Source organism: Schistocerca serialis, chromosome 6, assembly GCF_023864345.2.
Source record: "Schistocerca serialis cubense isolate TAMUIC-IGC-003099 chromosome 6, iqSchSeri2.2, whole genome shotgun sequence".
NCBI lineage: Eukaryota > Metazoa > Arthropoda > Insecta > Orthoptera > Acrididae > Schistocerca > Schistocerca serialis.
The window spans coordinates 624025822-624042910 of NC_064643.1; the positions used below are offsets into that span (position 1 = coordinate 624025822).

Here is a 17089-nt window from a genome sequence, read left to right on the forward strand (position 1 = left end):
TAGTCTAATCAGTTATCCATGACAGCAGTGCAGCTACCAGATTGTCAATTGATACATTCTCAATTGGTTTACACACAAAAGGAACCACAAGGCTGCAGTGAAACCCCGCTGTTACACTTTTCAAGGGACTTCAAAAGTGTGGTGTAAAATGCAGGAAAATGTAAAATGTGGGAAATAACATTTTAAGCTGTAAAAGTTACGTATAGGATGCCCCCTAGCACTTTATGTATGATATATGTACTTAACAGGCATCAAAAGACTTGTCAGGGACTTCTTTATTATCTAATGAAGGTCTATTATCTAATAAAAACCGCTGATGTAACTGGAACTGATAACTATCTGGGAAGTAGAAACATTTGACTCAGTTTCGTATGTCACAGTTGATGTTTTTGAAAGGCTGCAGGTGTCATTCATTATTTAAATAATGAAATCTGCACTAGTTAACGTATTTTTTCATGCTTAGCACGATGCATTTCGAGAATTTTTGCTTGTTGTCAAGTGAAAATATGTAAATAAGTATTTTATATGGTGTTTTAATATGTGTTATTCTGTCTCTCTTGCACTGTAGTTGTCTTTTTGAGGTTATCAGGTACTGTGCCTTATCAGTTACATAGAAAACCATACACACTCGCTAACTATCACTCACATTGTTTGTTTGTGTAACATCACAAAAAATATGTACTTAAATATTGCACTTAACAAGAATAAATTCTTGAAACAAGTTTTGCTCAGCATGAATAACATTTATAACCAGTGCTGTGTTTAAACTAAAAACATTTGAGCAACAAAATGTGAATGACAGTGTCAATTAGGACTCCAAGTGGTCATACGCCGAAACACGCTAAATATGGTTGGACAGAGGTGTCACGGTGATCACAACAATCACGAAACTGTGTTTGCACAGTGGAGACAGTTTGGGTATGGCTGTGATTATTCGTGATATCTAAACTCAAACGAATGTAGTTACTCTCATCAGCCACCAAACCAAGTAGAGCTTGGCAGCGGCGGGAGATTGGCACAAATTGTTCCAACTTTTACACGTTTAATGGTTCAAATCCACTGAGTAGAGTGCCCTGGTGTCTGGAAACTTAATCACATAATATTTGTAAACACTACTAAACAGCCATCATCATGCCAGCATAATTTTTTTCTCCACAAACATTTTTTTCGTAATGCGTAAATTGTGGGAAAGTTATAAATATGTTGACACAAAATTAGGTGCAAATTAACATTGTGGGCATAGGAAATTTGATGGGACCAATAAAAAAATGTCATAAACAGCAGGAAAATATTAATTCCGGGGACGTAAAAGTGGGGTTATACTGTAGTTGCAGTGAGATTCACAGAAGGAACAGGTCCACTGAATGAAGCTTTTGCCTCTACCATCCCAGCTACTTCACCTTATCTGCACTCATTATTCACATTAATGTGTGTACCTGCCTCTGTAACTCGACGTTCTTCTCCAGTAGTTCGATCATCTGTTTCAGCAATGTTTAAACTGCTACCTTTGTTGTCATTGTTCATGTCTCTGGCATTTGTGCAGCCTTTGTCTTAAAATAAAGCTTACTTAAAGTACACCACACATCAACAAAACAATGACAAACACTTGAACAGAGGTACAAGAAAAATAACATTAATTCTTATGATGAATTGTTGCCTATCAAGACTGAGCAATGATGTATCTTATGTCCGTAATATTGGCTGGTAGCACACATAGCTTGTACGTCTTCATACATGGCAATTTGTGACCTGACATTTTACTGGCTGTAATTAGTTCTCTGTACAGTTTCTTTTAAAATGTGATAGGTGCGCAGGTCCCTTTGGTTTCTGAAACTGTACCCGCAAGTTCTTATGCTCCTCAATCCTATCTACCATGGCTATACACTAGAATGACGTAAGGTCACCCAAAAAGTCCACTCACCAATCTTGTATCGTTATAACCACAAGTGAGAGCTGCAATGATTTCACAGCTCAAGTGTCCTCAACTCTGACACCAGCTCGTTGGTGTTGGGAGGTGATTCAAACAGTGATGGTGGAAATGGCTGTATGAAGGTTAGGATGAAGCGCCACTTCATTCATGTGGACATGGATTGAGATTGGTAGTAGTGATTGGAATTGAGCTGTGAACTGTTAGTTAGACAGCCCTGAATGAATTAGACTTTTATTCTTGTTAGCTAGGCACTGAGGTATATTTGCTGCTGTAATGGAGGGCATTGACTCGAGATTATGTAGTGAGCCACAGAAGCTGAAGCTGCCCTCAGCAGGACCACTTGGGCAGTGACATGCATAGGCAGCATCACACACTGATTTCAGCAGAACAGCAGTAGCTAACAGGGACTGCATGTGGCAGCTGATAAGTGGCACCTATGTCCAGGTCACTTTTCCACCTCGGACTGCAGAATACATCACAGGGGAGGACAGTACTTGAACTGAACCCTTCAGTATGATCAATGTTGAAGGTGTGTGCCTGCCTTGGGCAGGACCAGAGTTCAGTGAAACGGTAGTCAGGAAGCTAACAGTCTGGACTTGAACACATGTCCCACATGGGCGGTGGACGCCCTCTGTATGTAGTCACACAGTAGGTGACTCAGTGGTGTGAAGATGACAGTAGTTTGTATACAATCTTCTGCTCAGGCATATGCCTTTAGCTTCTGAAGCATATGTCATAGTAGATGTGTCGCCGTGTACTGCCAATGGCATTTGTCTCAGAGTTAGGGGCTGTTGTTGGCGGCGTAGCTCAGCAACACTTACACACCTAGATACTGTCTGAGAACGTCTGAGAAAGGAGGTCTGGTGCAAGTACTATTTATGAAGAAACCAGACCAGCTAGTGATTGCGTAGCTAAGTGTCTCAATTTTGCTTAATTCAGAAATGGTGGCAGACGTATTTAGCAGTGTTGGTGTACTGAGTAAGTGCTCTTGCACTCTGAATGTTTTCTTCCTTCGTAGTGCATGATCATCATAACAAAGGCACCTCACTCACTATCAGATAGTTTTGCTGCATTGGTGCCAGCCATTTCAGTGTTCCAGACTAGTTGTGGCCCAATTCCCAATTCTTATTAAAATGTAATGTCTCTTTATTTTCAAGTAGCCAATCTGTATCGAGATGTGCACTTAAGTTAAGAGGTGGTACTACTAGTAACGTTTGTTAAAAAGTGTCAGATGCTATCAGTAATCTCATTTCTTCCTTCATTGGTTGGCCTTTACTGCCTGTTGTATTCACAGCAAAAATATACAGATAGTATTGGACACGCATGTTTATTCCTTATCACTAACATAAATTGCTGCAATATTAAAAATATCTTGCTGCCTGAATCTAAATGGAAATCCACTTCCATCCCAAAACTGTTACTAGACACAGTAGGTTTTATTTTTTGTTCTTTGTTTTTACTGTTCTCTCCTTCCAGTAACCACTCACATGTAGAAATTAGTCATGTGGGGGGCTACCCGTTTTTCTAACTGTGGGCATATTTTTCCATTGTTACATCCTGGAACCTGCCTCCTGCTGCAGAACACACATTATTTTATGAGCTTGGACACACAAGGTGTCCATCAGCGAATCTGCCTACATAACACTGTTTCTGTTATTTGAATTCAATACAGTATTTTTAAATGTCAAGGTAACAATCTATTGTTACCCCCTACTGACGCTAATACTGTCAGGGTGCCGATTTGTCGGTACCCTGCTTCGTCTTCTTGTTTAGCTTACGGAATCGGGCACTAGATGGTGTTGGCGTGCTGATTACAGATGCTCTTTGCCTTGAGCTATGTATAGATCAATAGCTATCGACAATTGAGCATCGTTTCGGTGAAATACTAGCGTTCAATTATTCCGCTTTTGCATAGTTTGTTTATTGACTTTTTTGCAGTACATGTTTACATTCTGTTATTCATTCTACATTCGTGTTTTTGCGTAGTACTCTTATTTATCATTTTTTCTGTGTGTTTTTCTTCATGATAAGAATTTACAGTTTGTTTGTTTTCTCCGCTTTTTGTGAAAAATGCGACCTACACCAGGCCACAGCAGAGGACTTACTGTGAAGAAATTTGTGAACTTTTAGAATGTACTAGTGATAAAGAGTGTTTTAGCGAAAATAGCAACAGTTCAGAAAGTGACAGTGATGTACTTGACGATATTGTGAACGAAAGTGAAGACAAAATGGAAGATGTACAATACACTGAAGTACTTGCACCTTAAACACTACAGCCATTACCACATCCATTTCAAGAGCTGCCAGAACCAAAACATGTGCCGCCAGCAGGATCTCCTGTGATAGAATATTTCAATGTATTCTTTACTACAACGTTGCTGCATATTATTGTAACTGAAACAAATCACTCAGCTGAACAGTTTATAACTAAACATTCTACATTGTCCAAACCGTATAAGAAATGGAAGAATGCGACAAGTACTGAGGTAAGAGGTTTTATTGATTGCTTACTAAACAAGGGACTCAATAAAAGGCCCACAATGCTCTCATACTGGAGCACAAAACCGTCACAGGCATTTCCATGGTTTGGTAAAATGTTTTCTGCCCACTGATTTAGGCATCTTATGAAATTCTTTCATCTTGTGGATAGCGAGAAATGTCCAGCACCAGGCCATCCTGATTATGGCCCAAGTATCAGGTACCAGCCATTGGTAGATCATGCTAATAATATAGTTAGACATCATTACCCACCTCATGAACAACTTAGTATTGATGAGAGTCTAGTTGGTACTAAATGTCACACTTCCCTATTACAGTATTTGCCAAACAACCACCACCACCGTTGGGGAATCAAATTCTGGATGCTGTGTGACTCTGTAACATACTATTGTCTTGGGTTTTACACTTACAGAGGTGCCAAAAGCCAAGAAGATAAGGCTGAAATTGCAAGACATGGCTTAGGTTATTGTGTTGCCCAGAAGTTACTGCGTTTGGGCAATTTATTTGAACAAGGGATATCATATCTTTGTGGACAACTTTTTCATGTCAGTACTTCTTGTAAAAAGTCTTTATAAATTTGGTACATACATTTCTGGCACTGTAAGAAAAAACAGGAAATATTTGCCAGAGCAGTTTAGAAAGAAATTTGGAATCGGGGAAAAGATGTATCGTAAGTTAGGTCCGGTACTAGCATGTGCGTGCGTACCGAGAGAAAAAAAGAAATAATACACCAGTACAACCAGTATACGGGTGGAATAGACACATTCGACATGATGCTGTATGCGTATTTGGATGAGAGGCGAACTCTTCGTTACTGGAAGAAGGTAGCTTTTAACATAATGTCAACAATGGTGCTGAACTCTTACATATTATTCAATGAGCATAATAAAGGAAGGAAAGTTGTTTCCAGATACGTATATACTGTAATGATAATTGAAGCCTTGGCAGATGAATGGCTGCAGAAAAAAATGCAACTGATGATCCTCGTGGTTCTCTGGGTTTGTGAAAACTTCCAGGGAAGAAAGAGTCAAGATGCTGTGTGTGTACTAGTGAGGGAAGGAAAAGGAGGTCAAGAACTGTTTGTAATAGATGTAATAAGGGGTTGCATGGTGAATGTTTTCCTAAACACAAATGCTAAGTCATACTGTAGACACGGAAATTCTGTAATGTTGTCTTCAAATAAATAATTATCATCTTTCTAATTAATAGCACAAATTTCATATCCCTCATGTCATTTTACTCAGAAATGTGTGTAGATTCTATGGACTGTATTTAGCCTTCTTAAATTGAAGCACAGTGTTGGATATATGGAATCAGTCAAATTTATAATATTTAAAATATATATATATATTTTATTTGGACTGTCACAATCGAATTCATTCAAAACATTATGATAATCTGTGTAAGCGATAATATTCAACATACTTTTCTGGATAAGTGGTAATTTTTTTATATTTTTAAAGTGAATACTGTGTGATATATGGCAATTTAAATAAAACATATCATAATGGTATAAATATGCATGACATTTTTAGCACACACCACTCCAAATCGGCTGATTGCAAAAGGGTTAATTTAATAGTTCTCATGGTTAGCGGGCTAATGGGAAAGAAGGGCAGGTGATTACATCCAGATATATAGATGACTATCAAATTCTACCAAGTTCCTGACCTGACCTACACACTGCTTCTTGTTCTGACAGAGATCTTTATTGAATGATATCTCTGAAATGATAAAAATTCACTATATGCAAACGCAGTTTATTAACTTTTTATACAAGTAAACAGTTCCTAGTCCATGTCACACAGTCTCACAGTACTTATTCTGTCTAGCCATGATAGAAATTAACAACTCAAAAATTAATAACTTCTTCCAGTATCCAGTAAAATTCAAACTTCCGTGTGGTATTAATGGTGATAACACATGTAATATTGCTGTCTCTTCCACTTAAAACTTCCAAAACTTAGCAAATATGTTTACAAAACTTCTTGCGTATTTATAGAAACACTTTGTCCATTCACTGTACCCCTCGAAATCTTAGTAATGCAAACACTGAACTATTTCATCTGCATCCCCCCACCCCCCACCCCCAAGTATGCGTGATCTGATTACACCCTGCCTGCTGGCATGAACTGTTCCTTTTGGAACCTTATAATAAGCCTACAATATACCTTCCTGGATTACTCGTCTTATTTTTGTTATGTTTTTGAACCTTACAGTGTGTTGTTTCATTTTTATGGTGGAAACGAAACAGGTGCTTATTTCTGTTGTTATTGTTCATGACTACAATCCCCTCATTCTTTATTCAGCATATCTGATCCTTTCATGAAAGTCCAGCAGTTCATTTACAGTTAAACACCTCCTGTACCATAGCTCACTTCTTATGTGGTAGGGTAACCTGTGGCCCAACACTTGCATCAAATGATTTTTCCCTAGAGGATTGTCTAAGTATTTGTAAGTTGTCAGGTGCCATACATTATACTTCTTACAGCTTCCCTAACGATTAATGTGTTACCTGTCTAGTAACTCAAGTGTTAACATTTCATGAGTACTTGACAAATCCTGAAAACCTTTCCAAGAAAACAATTCTTCCGAATAAACAGTTTTCCATTTCTCAGCATTCCATTCTAAATATCCGAGGACAACATTGATCTTTTTAGAACCATCACAGCATTTGGATCAGGATGTAAAAAACGCCATTATAAAGTAAGTAGGATGAATATCCCTTTATGGTTTAAATTTTGGAAATTACTTGAAGTTCATCCCGCATTTGTAGATGTAATTCCCATATTAATTCCACAAGAAACGCTCAATTATCACTAAATCTCTTTCGACAAATCTTGTATTTCATTTTTGGTCCATTTATCCCACGACCTTCAGAACTGTGCCTCTGTTAGTTTTATGTCAGCTGAGGATTGTGGTGTTCTGATAGAATACTTGGCTTTTTCTTGAACTTTTTGTTCAGTTGCTTCATCAACACACTCCTCCAAAATTGAAAAGGTAGAGCCTGAGATTGCAGCTCTGTTGGAATCTTTGTGTTGTTCTAAAAGTGTAACTTGTCCGTAGTATCTGAGATTTGGTGTACCTGAATACATTATTATTCAGTAAAATCTGTAATCTCTGTTAAAATCTAAGTCACACCTCTGAATTGTTTGTTAACCTCATTCCTAACTAAATTACATTGTTTAATAATCACAGACCTAACCCCCCTTTAAAGTCGAAGCGGCTGATTGTAATTTAGATTTTTTATTATTTATTTCTAATTTTTGTATAAAATTCTGTGAAATGTTCTTCCAGCTTCTGAACCTGCTTATCTAATTTTTCATTTAAATAAACTCCACTAATACTGTAGTTTCTAGTTCAGTTCAGTGAATGTAGCAACATGATCGTCTGTATTAGCCGTGAGCTCTGCTCTTTGAGACCTGAATTGGTGTAGCAGGTTAGCATTGCTGATACCTAATTCAGTTTTTAATTCCCCAAGAGCTTTCCGTTCCTTCTCCATTCTGCATGTAAGTACCAGCATACAGTGAAAACAGAAGTTTGCAACTAGTCTTTTAGTGCATAGCTCTGTTAAAAAAATTCTTTTAACTCAAAACACTTTAATATACCACCACCACTGGAAAAAATAAATGAAAAGTAAAAAAAATCATATTGGACTTCACACATTTCACTATTGGACTTCACACATTTCACCAGAACTGATTTTGTAGCATGGTATCTCACGATGCTGCCAAAAGAGTGGATCACTGTATTTTGTGAACTGTACTGTTGTTAATAGGTATGCAGCTGATGCAACTACTGCCCTCTGTTGTGGTATAGTTTTGGGTCTTATGGAACAGTCTGTAGTCTCTGCTGCCAGACTTCTGAATCGCAGGCATTAATTCTTTTGCAACATAATTGTTGTCTATTAATTTAATTATCATGATAATCATTGAAAAATATTCCCTTTAAAAATCAATTTCTTCTTAATTTGTACTTAATATAAATCTTTTTTTAAAGATTCATATCTAGTTCTAGCACAAAATTTTATGGGTCCAGTTGCCAGGGTGCCAGAATGTAATGTTCCCCTTTAAGAGCAGAGGCTGGGCAAAAAGGTTTTTTTAGCCACTGATAAGTAGGCCATCTTGCACATCAGGCATGATGTGTGGGTAGTATGCATTTGATGAATAAAAAGTTTGTGATACCTGTTGGCTCAGCTGTTAACTTATTTGCTAACAATGACATTTCTGTTTATTTTATTGTACTTGTGTTTTCTTTTTTCAGGAGCACTATGTAAAGCAAAGAATGTATTTTTCCATACTGACGCTGCTCAGGCAACAGGAAAAATTCCCATTGATGTCAATGCAATGAATATAGATCTTATGTCTATTAGTGGTCACAAAATATATGGACCAAAAGGTATTGTATGAATAACTGTGTTAGTTTATGTGAGAAATGTAAATTAGTCCAAAACCATATCCAAATGTGTAGATAATTATTGCATAATGTTTTCCAAATTTTGTCAAGTGCTAAAACAGCGAAGGCTTATACTTAAAGAGAAGTTCACACTATGTCACGTTACATTAAGACATCTTTAAGGTAATAGGCTGCACTCATACACATTAGATTCACACAGAATAAATCACAGTTGAAACAGACTTGTGCTTTCCAAAGTAATAGCATATACAGGGTTACAAGGTGAGGCAGCTAAGACAGGCCATCCCAAATACATTCAAAATGACTAAATATATCAAAGTGTGATTGTTGCTAAGCTATAGTGGACAAAGTGAGAAATTTTCTGACACACAAAAGTTATTTTTAAAATTAGCAGCTGAATTATGGCACTGATTTTTTAAAAATGGAATTGTGAACTTTTTCTTTGAGATTGGAGGGAGCTGTCAAAGAAGATTCAAGTGACATAACAAATGTAGAACTTGATGAAATTTTAAGAAGATAATAGAATTGCAAACTACTGTCCTACCAAGGTTACAAATCGGGTTTTTCTTTAAATAAATGATGAAATAGTTGTGAGTGGTAGTTACCTTTTGAGAGTGGATGTGGTGAATTGATGTTAGTCAAGATGCCTCTAAGGTGACAAAGATGCCACTAACAACACCTCACTGAGTTTGAACGAAGTCGTGTAATAGAAGCTGGATGTTCCTTCTGCGATATTGCAGAAAGACCTGGCAGGAACGTAGCCACTGAACATTATTTCTGGCAGCAGTGGTCACGAGAATGTATGGTTGCAAGAAGACCAGGCATAAGTGAGAGGGGAGGCCATCGTGTTCGACGTACGGTTCTGGTGCATTGTACTGCATCTGCAGCAGAAATTTGAGCAGCAGTTGACAACACAGTGACACAGAGAACTGTTACAAATTGGTTACTTCTATCCAGATGTTCTGTAGCATGCTTTTCACTGACCCCAAACCAATGGGATTTGTAACCTCAGCTGATTAGAGGGCAAGATGGTGGTCTGTTGTGTTTTTCTGATGAAAAGTGGTTCTGCACGTTGATAGTGATGGCAATGAGTTGGTTAGGAGGAAGCCAGTTGAGGGCCTGCAACCAACCTGTCTGAAGTGCTAGACTCACTGGACCTACACCTGGAGTTTTGGTCAGGGGTGTGATTTTGTATGACAGCTATGACATGGCTATCCCATGCACACTGACTGCAAATCTGTGTTTCAGTATGGTGATTCAACCCATTGTGGTGTCCATTCTTGAACAGCATTCCAGTGAGTGTATCCCCACAGGATAACACTCACCCAAATACTACTGTTTTAACCTAACGTGCCTTACAGAATGTTGACGTGTTGCCTTGGCCTGCTGAATCACTAGATCTGTCTCCAGTCGAACTCATATGGGACACCATCAGATGACAACTCCAGTGTCATTCACAACCATTATTAACCATCGCTTTATTAACCGACAAAGTGTGGCTGGAATGGAACTCCATCCTGTAAACTAACATCTGGCACCTGTACAACACAATACATGCACATTTGCATGCTTGCACACAAGATTTCACCGGTTATTAATGTACCAGCATTTCACACTTGCAATGGCTTATCTTACACTCACATTAACCTATGATCTTGCAATTTTAATTACTTAAATATTTTACCTAGCCAGATTTATTCCCAAAATCTCATTATTCTATATTAATTTTTTGGTAGTGTTGCAATATTTTTCTGTCAGTGTACATAATTCAGGTAGAGTTTGTGTGTTTAGCTATGCACTTGAAGCCTTTCACTGTGTGCTCTGCATTGTAACAATAAGACAGCCTCTCATAGAATTATTCAGTCTTGACCATGTATTTTACAATCATAAAAGTTAATATGTATTTTGTTTAAATGTTTGAGCTGTTGTGTGATTTTGTGCTTAAAAGAACCACAGTCGTGCCAAGCCCTCATGGTCTGTCCTTGCAAACATAAAAATTCAAAGACTCTGGAATTACGAAGAATAAAATACACCAACAAAAAAGAACAGCAACTGATGAGAGAGATTCAACTAACATTTTAGCCTGGCAAATACACGCTCCTTTTGTCACTATATGTAGCATCAATGTGAGTGGGTTCAGCCAAGGTAGTGTTCTGCAACTACAGGATGCTGTAAAAAAAGAACTACTGTTCAGAATGATGCCAAATTTGAGTGGAATATTATCTAAGAAGGGGAAAACATATTAAAAAAAAAAAGTCAATTTTCCTAATGGATGGCACTGTGAACAGTGTAACATAAATTGCTTTAACTGCAGATGAATCGCAGTATGATAGCTACGGTGTGAGCTGCACATTAAGCCAACTGTACTGCACGTTGTTCTTGACTGTAGCAATTTGGCAGTCAACATTTGTGGCACTGTTAGGTAAGCCTAAAAACCATGGAAAAGTTCTAAAATAATGAATGGGAAAAATCGGTTTTTAATTGTCCTGAGGCCAAAAACTGCATAGAAAGTGCCAATAAAATTTGCTTTTAATTATCATGATACGACTGTAAGACATATTCAACATGCTGTCCACCATTTTCTGCCGCAAATTGAAATCGAGAAATAGCACTTTCTACAACAAACGGAATGTCTCAGGGGTCATGTTCAGAATGTGTTGCCCAATGTGTGCATTCAACTCAGCTATGTTTGTAATGGGAGCAGTGAACACAGCATCCTTCAGATAGTCATGCAACCAGAAGTCACATGGATTAATGTGAGGTGGAGTGTGCGGCCAGGCTGCAGGGAATTGATGGCTGATTATTCTAGCATTTCCAAAATGCATCTGCATCACCCTATCATGTTGTTTACCATTGACACTAGAGGTAACAGGACCAGCAGGACCCATCTCCCCTAAAAAAATATGGCCTTCTGATAAAAGATGCCATCAATCATCACCACGCAGCAAAGTTTGCAGAATGAAGCAGTATCAATTGAAGTTCAATCAGATTGTCATTGACCATATTCTGCAATTCTGACAGGACATGTCCTTGGAGATGAAAATGGGCTTCACGTGTCCACAGAATGTTTGATAGCCATTCATTGTGCACTTCCATGTGAGCAATAAATTTTAGAGCAAATGTTTTCTTATTGGCTGGTCAGTATGAAGCAACTCCTGAAAATGAATACGTAATTTTATATGGATACCAGTGTGAAATGTTTCGTAGAATTTACTGCACTGTGCTCAGAGCCATGTCCAAAGTTTGGGTTTTTTCACACACCGCTCAACCCCTCCTGCAATGCTGTGGCCGCATCTTCCACTGACAATGGATCAGTTGTTTTCATCCCTCTGCCACACTGAACTTCAACAGAACCTATCTTTTCGAATTATCTCCAGATTGTTAGCAGACATCAGACGCACCTTTTTTCATACCCTTGAGTGTCCAGAACATATACCAAGCTACTTGCATAGTCACCATTCTTGTAAAAGGGCTTTACCAGCAATGTATGATCCTGCACTGAGACAGTCATGCCAGGCATCTCAAGACACATACTGAGGAACAGTTGTGTCCTACGAATATTTTATCGTGCAGTTTCTGTCACTTACAGGGCTGTCTAGTGGCAAAATTTTCATCCCCCCCCCCCCCCCCCCCCCCCCCCAATAATGTTTTCCCCTTCGATATTATTCTATTCCAATTTGACGTCATTCTGAGCAGGATTCTCTTTGTACAGCATTTTGAAACTGGAACTTTAATTACAATCACACTGTTCCAATGCAATATAACCTTTCCACATTTCACTCCATCAACAGCTTCATTTCAGTAACTTGTAAAACTGATCACATTTCTCCGAATGGTGCACGTGAAAGCTGCAAACTGATGAGATGTTTCTATATTAGATTTTGTTTATGGGTGATTCATCGTTTACAAATCCTGGGGAAATCAGTCTTCACAGTATGCACTACTGGTCAGTTGAAAATCCATGCCACCTATGGTAAGTTTATAAACAGTGACCTTGGTCTGTCAATGTGTGGTACATACTTTTCAAGAATCACTTATTAATACAGGTCAGTTATTTGTAGGAGAATGGTTAGTAGCACTATCTTGTTCCTATCTGATAAAGTTCTACACACGTTGCGTGAGAGACGTCCTCTTCAAATTCTGTTTAGAACGCTGCAAAAAAAGTATGTAGTTCTATTAAAAACAAAACTGGTATCATAACCCAAAATTGGTATCTTAATCCAGCATCTAAAAATCTTAAAAATTACTTGCATACATCAGAAAATTAACGAAATTCTCTCTTGCAATGCAGCAGAAATCTTGCCTCGGTACATTTGCCGCTTCTGCATACATTATGGGTGACATAGCTTAGGTCCCTCGCCCTGCATGTTGTTCCCGTTCGTCCAAATTGCAAGCCAGCAGCATGGTAGCAGACTGTCAACTGATCCTGGAAACATTGTTTCATTGTACTCTTTTCATGAAGCTTGTCGTTTTGCTGATAAAGTGTCCATGGTGAATTTTCTTTTCCTTTTCCCACTCACCTACTGCTTTCTCATCATAGACTGTGACGCCAACTTGTTTTGGACCATCCAGAAGAAACCTTTCTAGCATCCCAAACCTGTTGTCTGATTCAGGTTCATACGTGATATATTCATGGTATGGGCTCATGGCCAAGACACCCTTTCCTCATTCCTCCACAACCTCAACACCTTCTCTCCCATTTCCTTCACTTGGTCCTCTGCAACCTAACATGCTACCTTTCTGGACATTGACCTCCACTCCTCTGTCTGTACCAAGCCCACTAACGACCACCATTACCTGCTTTTTGACAGCAGTCACCCTTTCTACAGCAAAAAATTGCTCACATACAGCCTGTTCACCAGTAGATAACGTGTATGCAGTGTAAAGTATTCTCTTGCCCAGTATGCTAAAGGCCTCACAAATGTCACTGCAGACACGCATTAGGCTAGTCTGCAGAGAGATTTCCTGTGCCATGTCCTCACACACCTCTAATCCTCACATCAACCCCAAGAATCAGCTGCAAAGGAGCGATCCCCTCATTACCCAATGGGCTGTATGAATAAAATGGAGAATATACTTTATACTCAGAAGTTCGGAGAAAGTTCTCTGGTTGACATGAATAAAGCGAGTCTGGGAATGTACTTCACCTGAGTATGTTCTCAGTGTGGGTTGAAGGGTGGGGGAAGTTGCTCAAACCAAAGAATATTCTCCAACTTTGTATGAATAAAACCAGAAAAGTTTCTCACAAGTGGAGAACATTCTCTGTTTTTGTGAGTGAGCTCCGTAGCATACTTCGGGCTGAGTAAGTTGTGCTGTGGTTAAGCATTACCGAGTGTTTTTAGTGAAAATGGCAGAATTTATGTTTCTTTAAAGGCAAAAAGATATATGTAGTATGAAGGAACCCAGAAGAAAGGAACTGTAGAAGTTTATATAGATTTAACAGTGAAAACATTATTTGGCTGGCAAATCACTTTCTTCCCGAAAATAACGAAAGAAGAGAAGGCTCCCTTTCGAATGAATATGTTTTTGCGTTATTTAGCGGATCCAGGCTTTCAGATTGGCGTAGGAGAAGAATTGGGAATACACCATACAACAGTATCTCTAACATTTTGTTATGTTCTGCGACAGGTTAACAGAAAAGCACCCTTGTGGATCTGATTTCTGAGAAATGTTAATGGATCCAATTTCTGAGAAATGTTAATGGATCCAATTTCTGAGAAATGTTAATGGATCCAATTTCTGATAAATGTTAATGAACTAGAAGCAGCCAAAGTTAAATGGCAGTTGAGATATAAGTTTCCATATGTGGTAGGGGCCCTAGACTGTACTCACATAACTATAATGAAATCTTCTGCACATGGAGACAAATATGTTAATTGAAAGGGATTTTCACCTATAAATGTGCAGGTGAAGAGTGATAACAGTGAAATGTTTGAGTGTTGATGCTTCATGGCCTGGGTCTGTACATGATGCTAGGATATGGACAAACTCAGATGTGTACCATATATTGTGAGAGAACCAGTGCAATGCCTTAATTTTAGGAGATGAAGGATATGGTATTGCACCGTGGTTAATGACACCGTTTCAAACCCCCTGTGGGCCTGGGGGTTAGAATAGGCCCAAAGTATTCCATCCTGTCATAAGAGGCGATTAAAAGGAGTCTCTCACATTTTGGCCTTTGCATGGTGGTTCCCTGTCGGGATTGACCTCCATCTTTCTAAATTTTCCTGAAGAGCGAGCCAGTTGGGGAAGGGCGCCTTACATGTTGTATCGTGTCCATCGTGCATTGCGATTTTTAGCCCACTTTCTCATTGTCTTATCTCAGTCCTGCTCACTCTCCATCTCTAGGGGCGGGGATACCTTCCTGGGTGCGTTTTCTACCATGCACTATGCAGTGTTGCTTTCTGTGCATACGATGACCATGCTTTTCTTAGCACCTCATATCCAGCACTGTAGCCAGTCCATTGTGGTGGGGCTGCCATGGATCCTGTTGATTGTACACCCCTGACAACACAGGGATCCCTCTGATGATGCCTGCGCTGCTAACTCCCCACGTATGCCATGGAGTAGATGCCCATCTCCCTGGGGCATCGGGACTCCTGGCAATGGCCATCCTGCCGAGTGACCCTTGCTGAGGCTGGGTGGCGCCCATGGGGAGGGCCACTGGTCGGAGTGGGTGGTATCAGGGCGAATGACATGTCATGAAGTGCGGTACTTCATCTCTTGCTAGCGGTATGCCACCAGCAGTCTATAAGCAGGCGAAGTCCAACTTCAGTGCTAAGAAATATAAACCCAAATCGTTCCCCTCTCTGGCCACACCATGGGATGAACGCCACGCTAAGGATGGCAGTGAAGCTTATTCGGCCTGGTACCTTGTATGTACGAGAGTTGATGGGGAATCTTTCAAATCCATGAAGCCTCAGTTTTTTGTGGAGCATTTGGAGTACAAGTTTTGGGAGGTGGAGGGCTTGTCCAAAATGCGCTCTGTATCTTGATAAAAACAGCATCCTCTGCTCAGTCACGGGCATTATTCACTTGTGACAAGTTGGGGGATGTATCTGTTACCATCATGCCCCATAAGAGCTTAAATATGGTCCAGGGTACTATATTCCACAGGGACTTTCTTTTGCAGTCTGACGACGAGCTGTGCACCTATTTAGAGTGGCGAGGTGTTCATTTTGTCTGGCGCATCCATAGGGGTCCGAGGGATAATCAGGTTGCCACTGATGACTTCATCTTGGCCATCAAGGGTGACACATTGCTCGAGAAGGTCAAGGTGGTGGTCTACTGCTGTGATGTCAAGCCATATGTCCCTGCCCCGATGCAGTGCTTTAAGTGCTGAAAGTTTGGCCATATGTCTTTCCTCTGTACTTCCATCATCACCTGTCGGGATTTTGGACATTCATCACATCCCAATACTCCACGTGCACCGCCTCCCATCTGTGTCAACTGTGGAGAGCATCATTCACCTTGCTCGCCAGACTGCAGGATTTTACATAAAGAGAGGAAGATCATGGAAAATAAGACCCTGGACAGACTTACCTACACTGAGGCTAAGAGGAAATAAGATGGCCTACATCCTGTGGCTATGATGTCCTCTTGTGCTGCCACTACAAGAACAGTTGTCACCTCATCAGTTCCTTGCATTTCTGTCACCTCTCAGAACCAGAAGACTACACCTGCCCCCTTGACTGTGGGGGGATTTCCCTCCCCGTTGCTCGCGCACCACCTACTTCAGGAGCAACACCCGCCCCAACCATCGGGGATATCAGTCTCCACTTCTGAGTCAGAGAAGTGTAAGTCTTCTTTGGCTCTTCTCGCTAGGAAGGGGTCCCTTGGATTACTCCTTTCCCAGGTTTCTGTTAGTGGGAAAGATTACACCCACCAGTGGCTGAAGAGCCCAAAGCAGCTGGTCGTAGTGCTTCACGCTCACCTTCAGTCCCGGAGACAGAATAAATGAAGTCTTCCCAGCCAGGGGAACCCAAGGAGCAGCGAGAGAAATCCAAAAAGTAGTTTTCCAAGACCAAGGGAATTGCGGTGGCACCCACACCACCGCTACTTACAAGCTCTAAGTTTGCAGATGAAGTGGAGATTCTGGCGTCTGCTGAGGACTTAGATCTTGCTGGGCCCCAGATGCAGTGGTTATAGACTGCTCAGGCAAAACGTTGGTGGCAGCAGGTGACCCTGAAGCATAAACTGCCTCATTGAATGTTCCATGCCTTTCCAGTCTCACAATCACATCAT

The 17089-nt window shown here is 40.0% G+C and overlaps 1 protein-coding gene across 1 annotated transcript in view; it reads left to right on the top strand.

Moving 5' to 3' along the window:
• Positions 1-17089, top strand: part of LOC126483688 (cysteine desulfurase, mitochondrial-like) — a 119535-nt gene that overhangs the window by 80012 nt on the left and 22434 nt on the right. The window contains exon 6 of the mRNA XM_050106772.1: positions 8693-8827. Within this exon, the coding sequence (XP_049962729.1) occupies positions 8693-8827 (135 nt within the window). The remainder of the gene's footprint in view (positions 1-8692; positions 8828-17089) is intronic.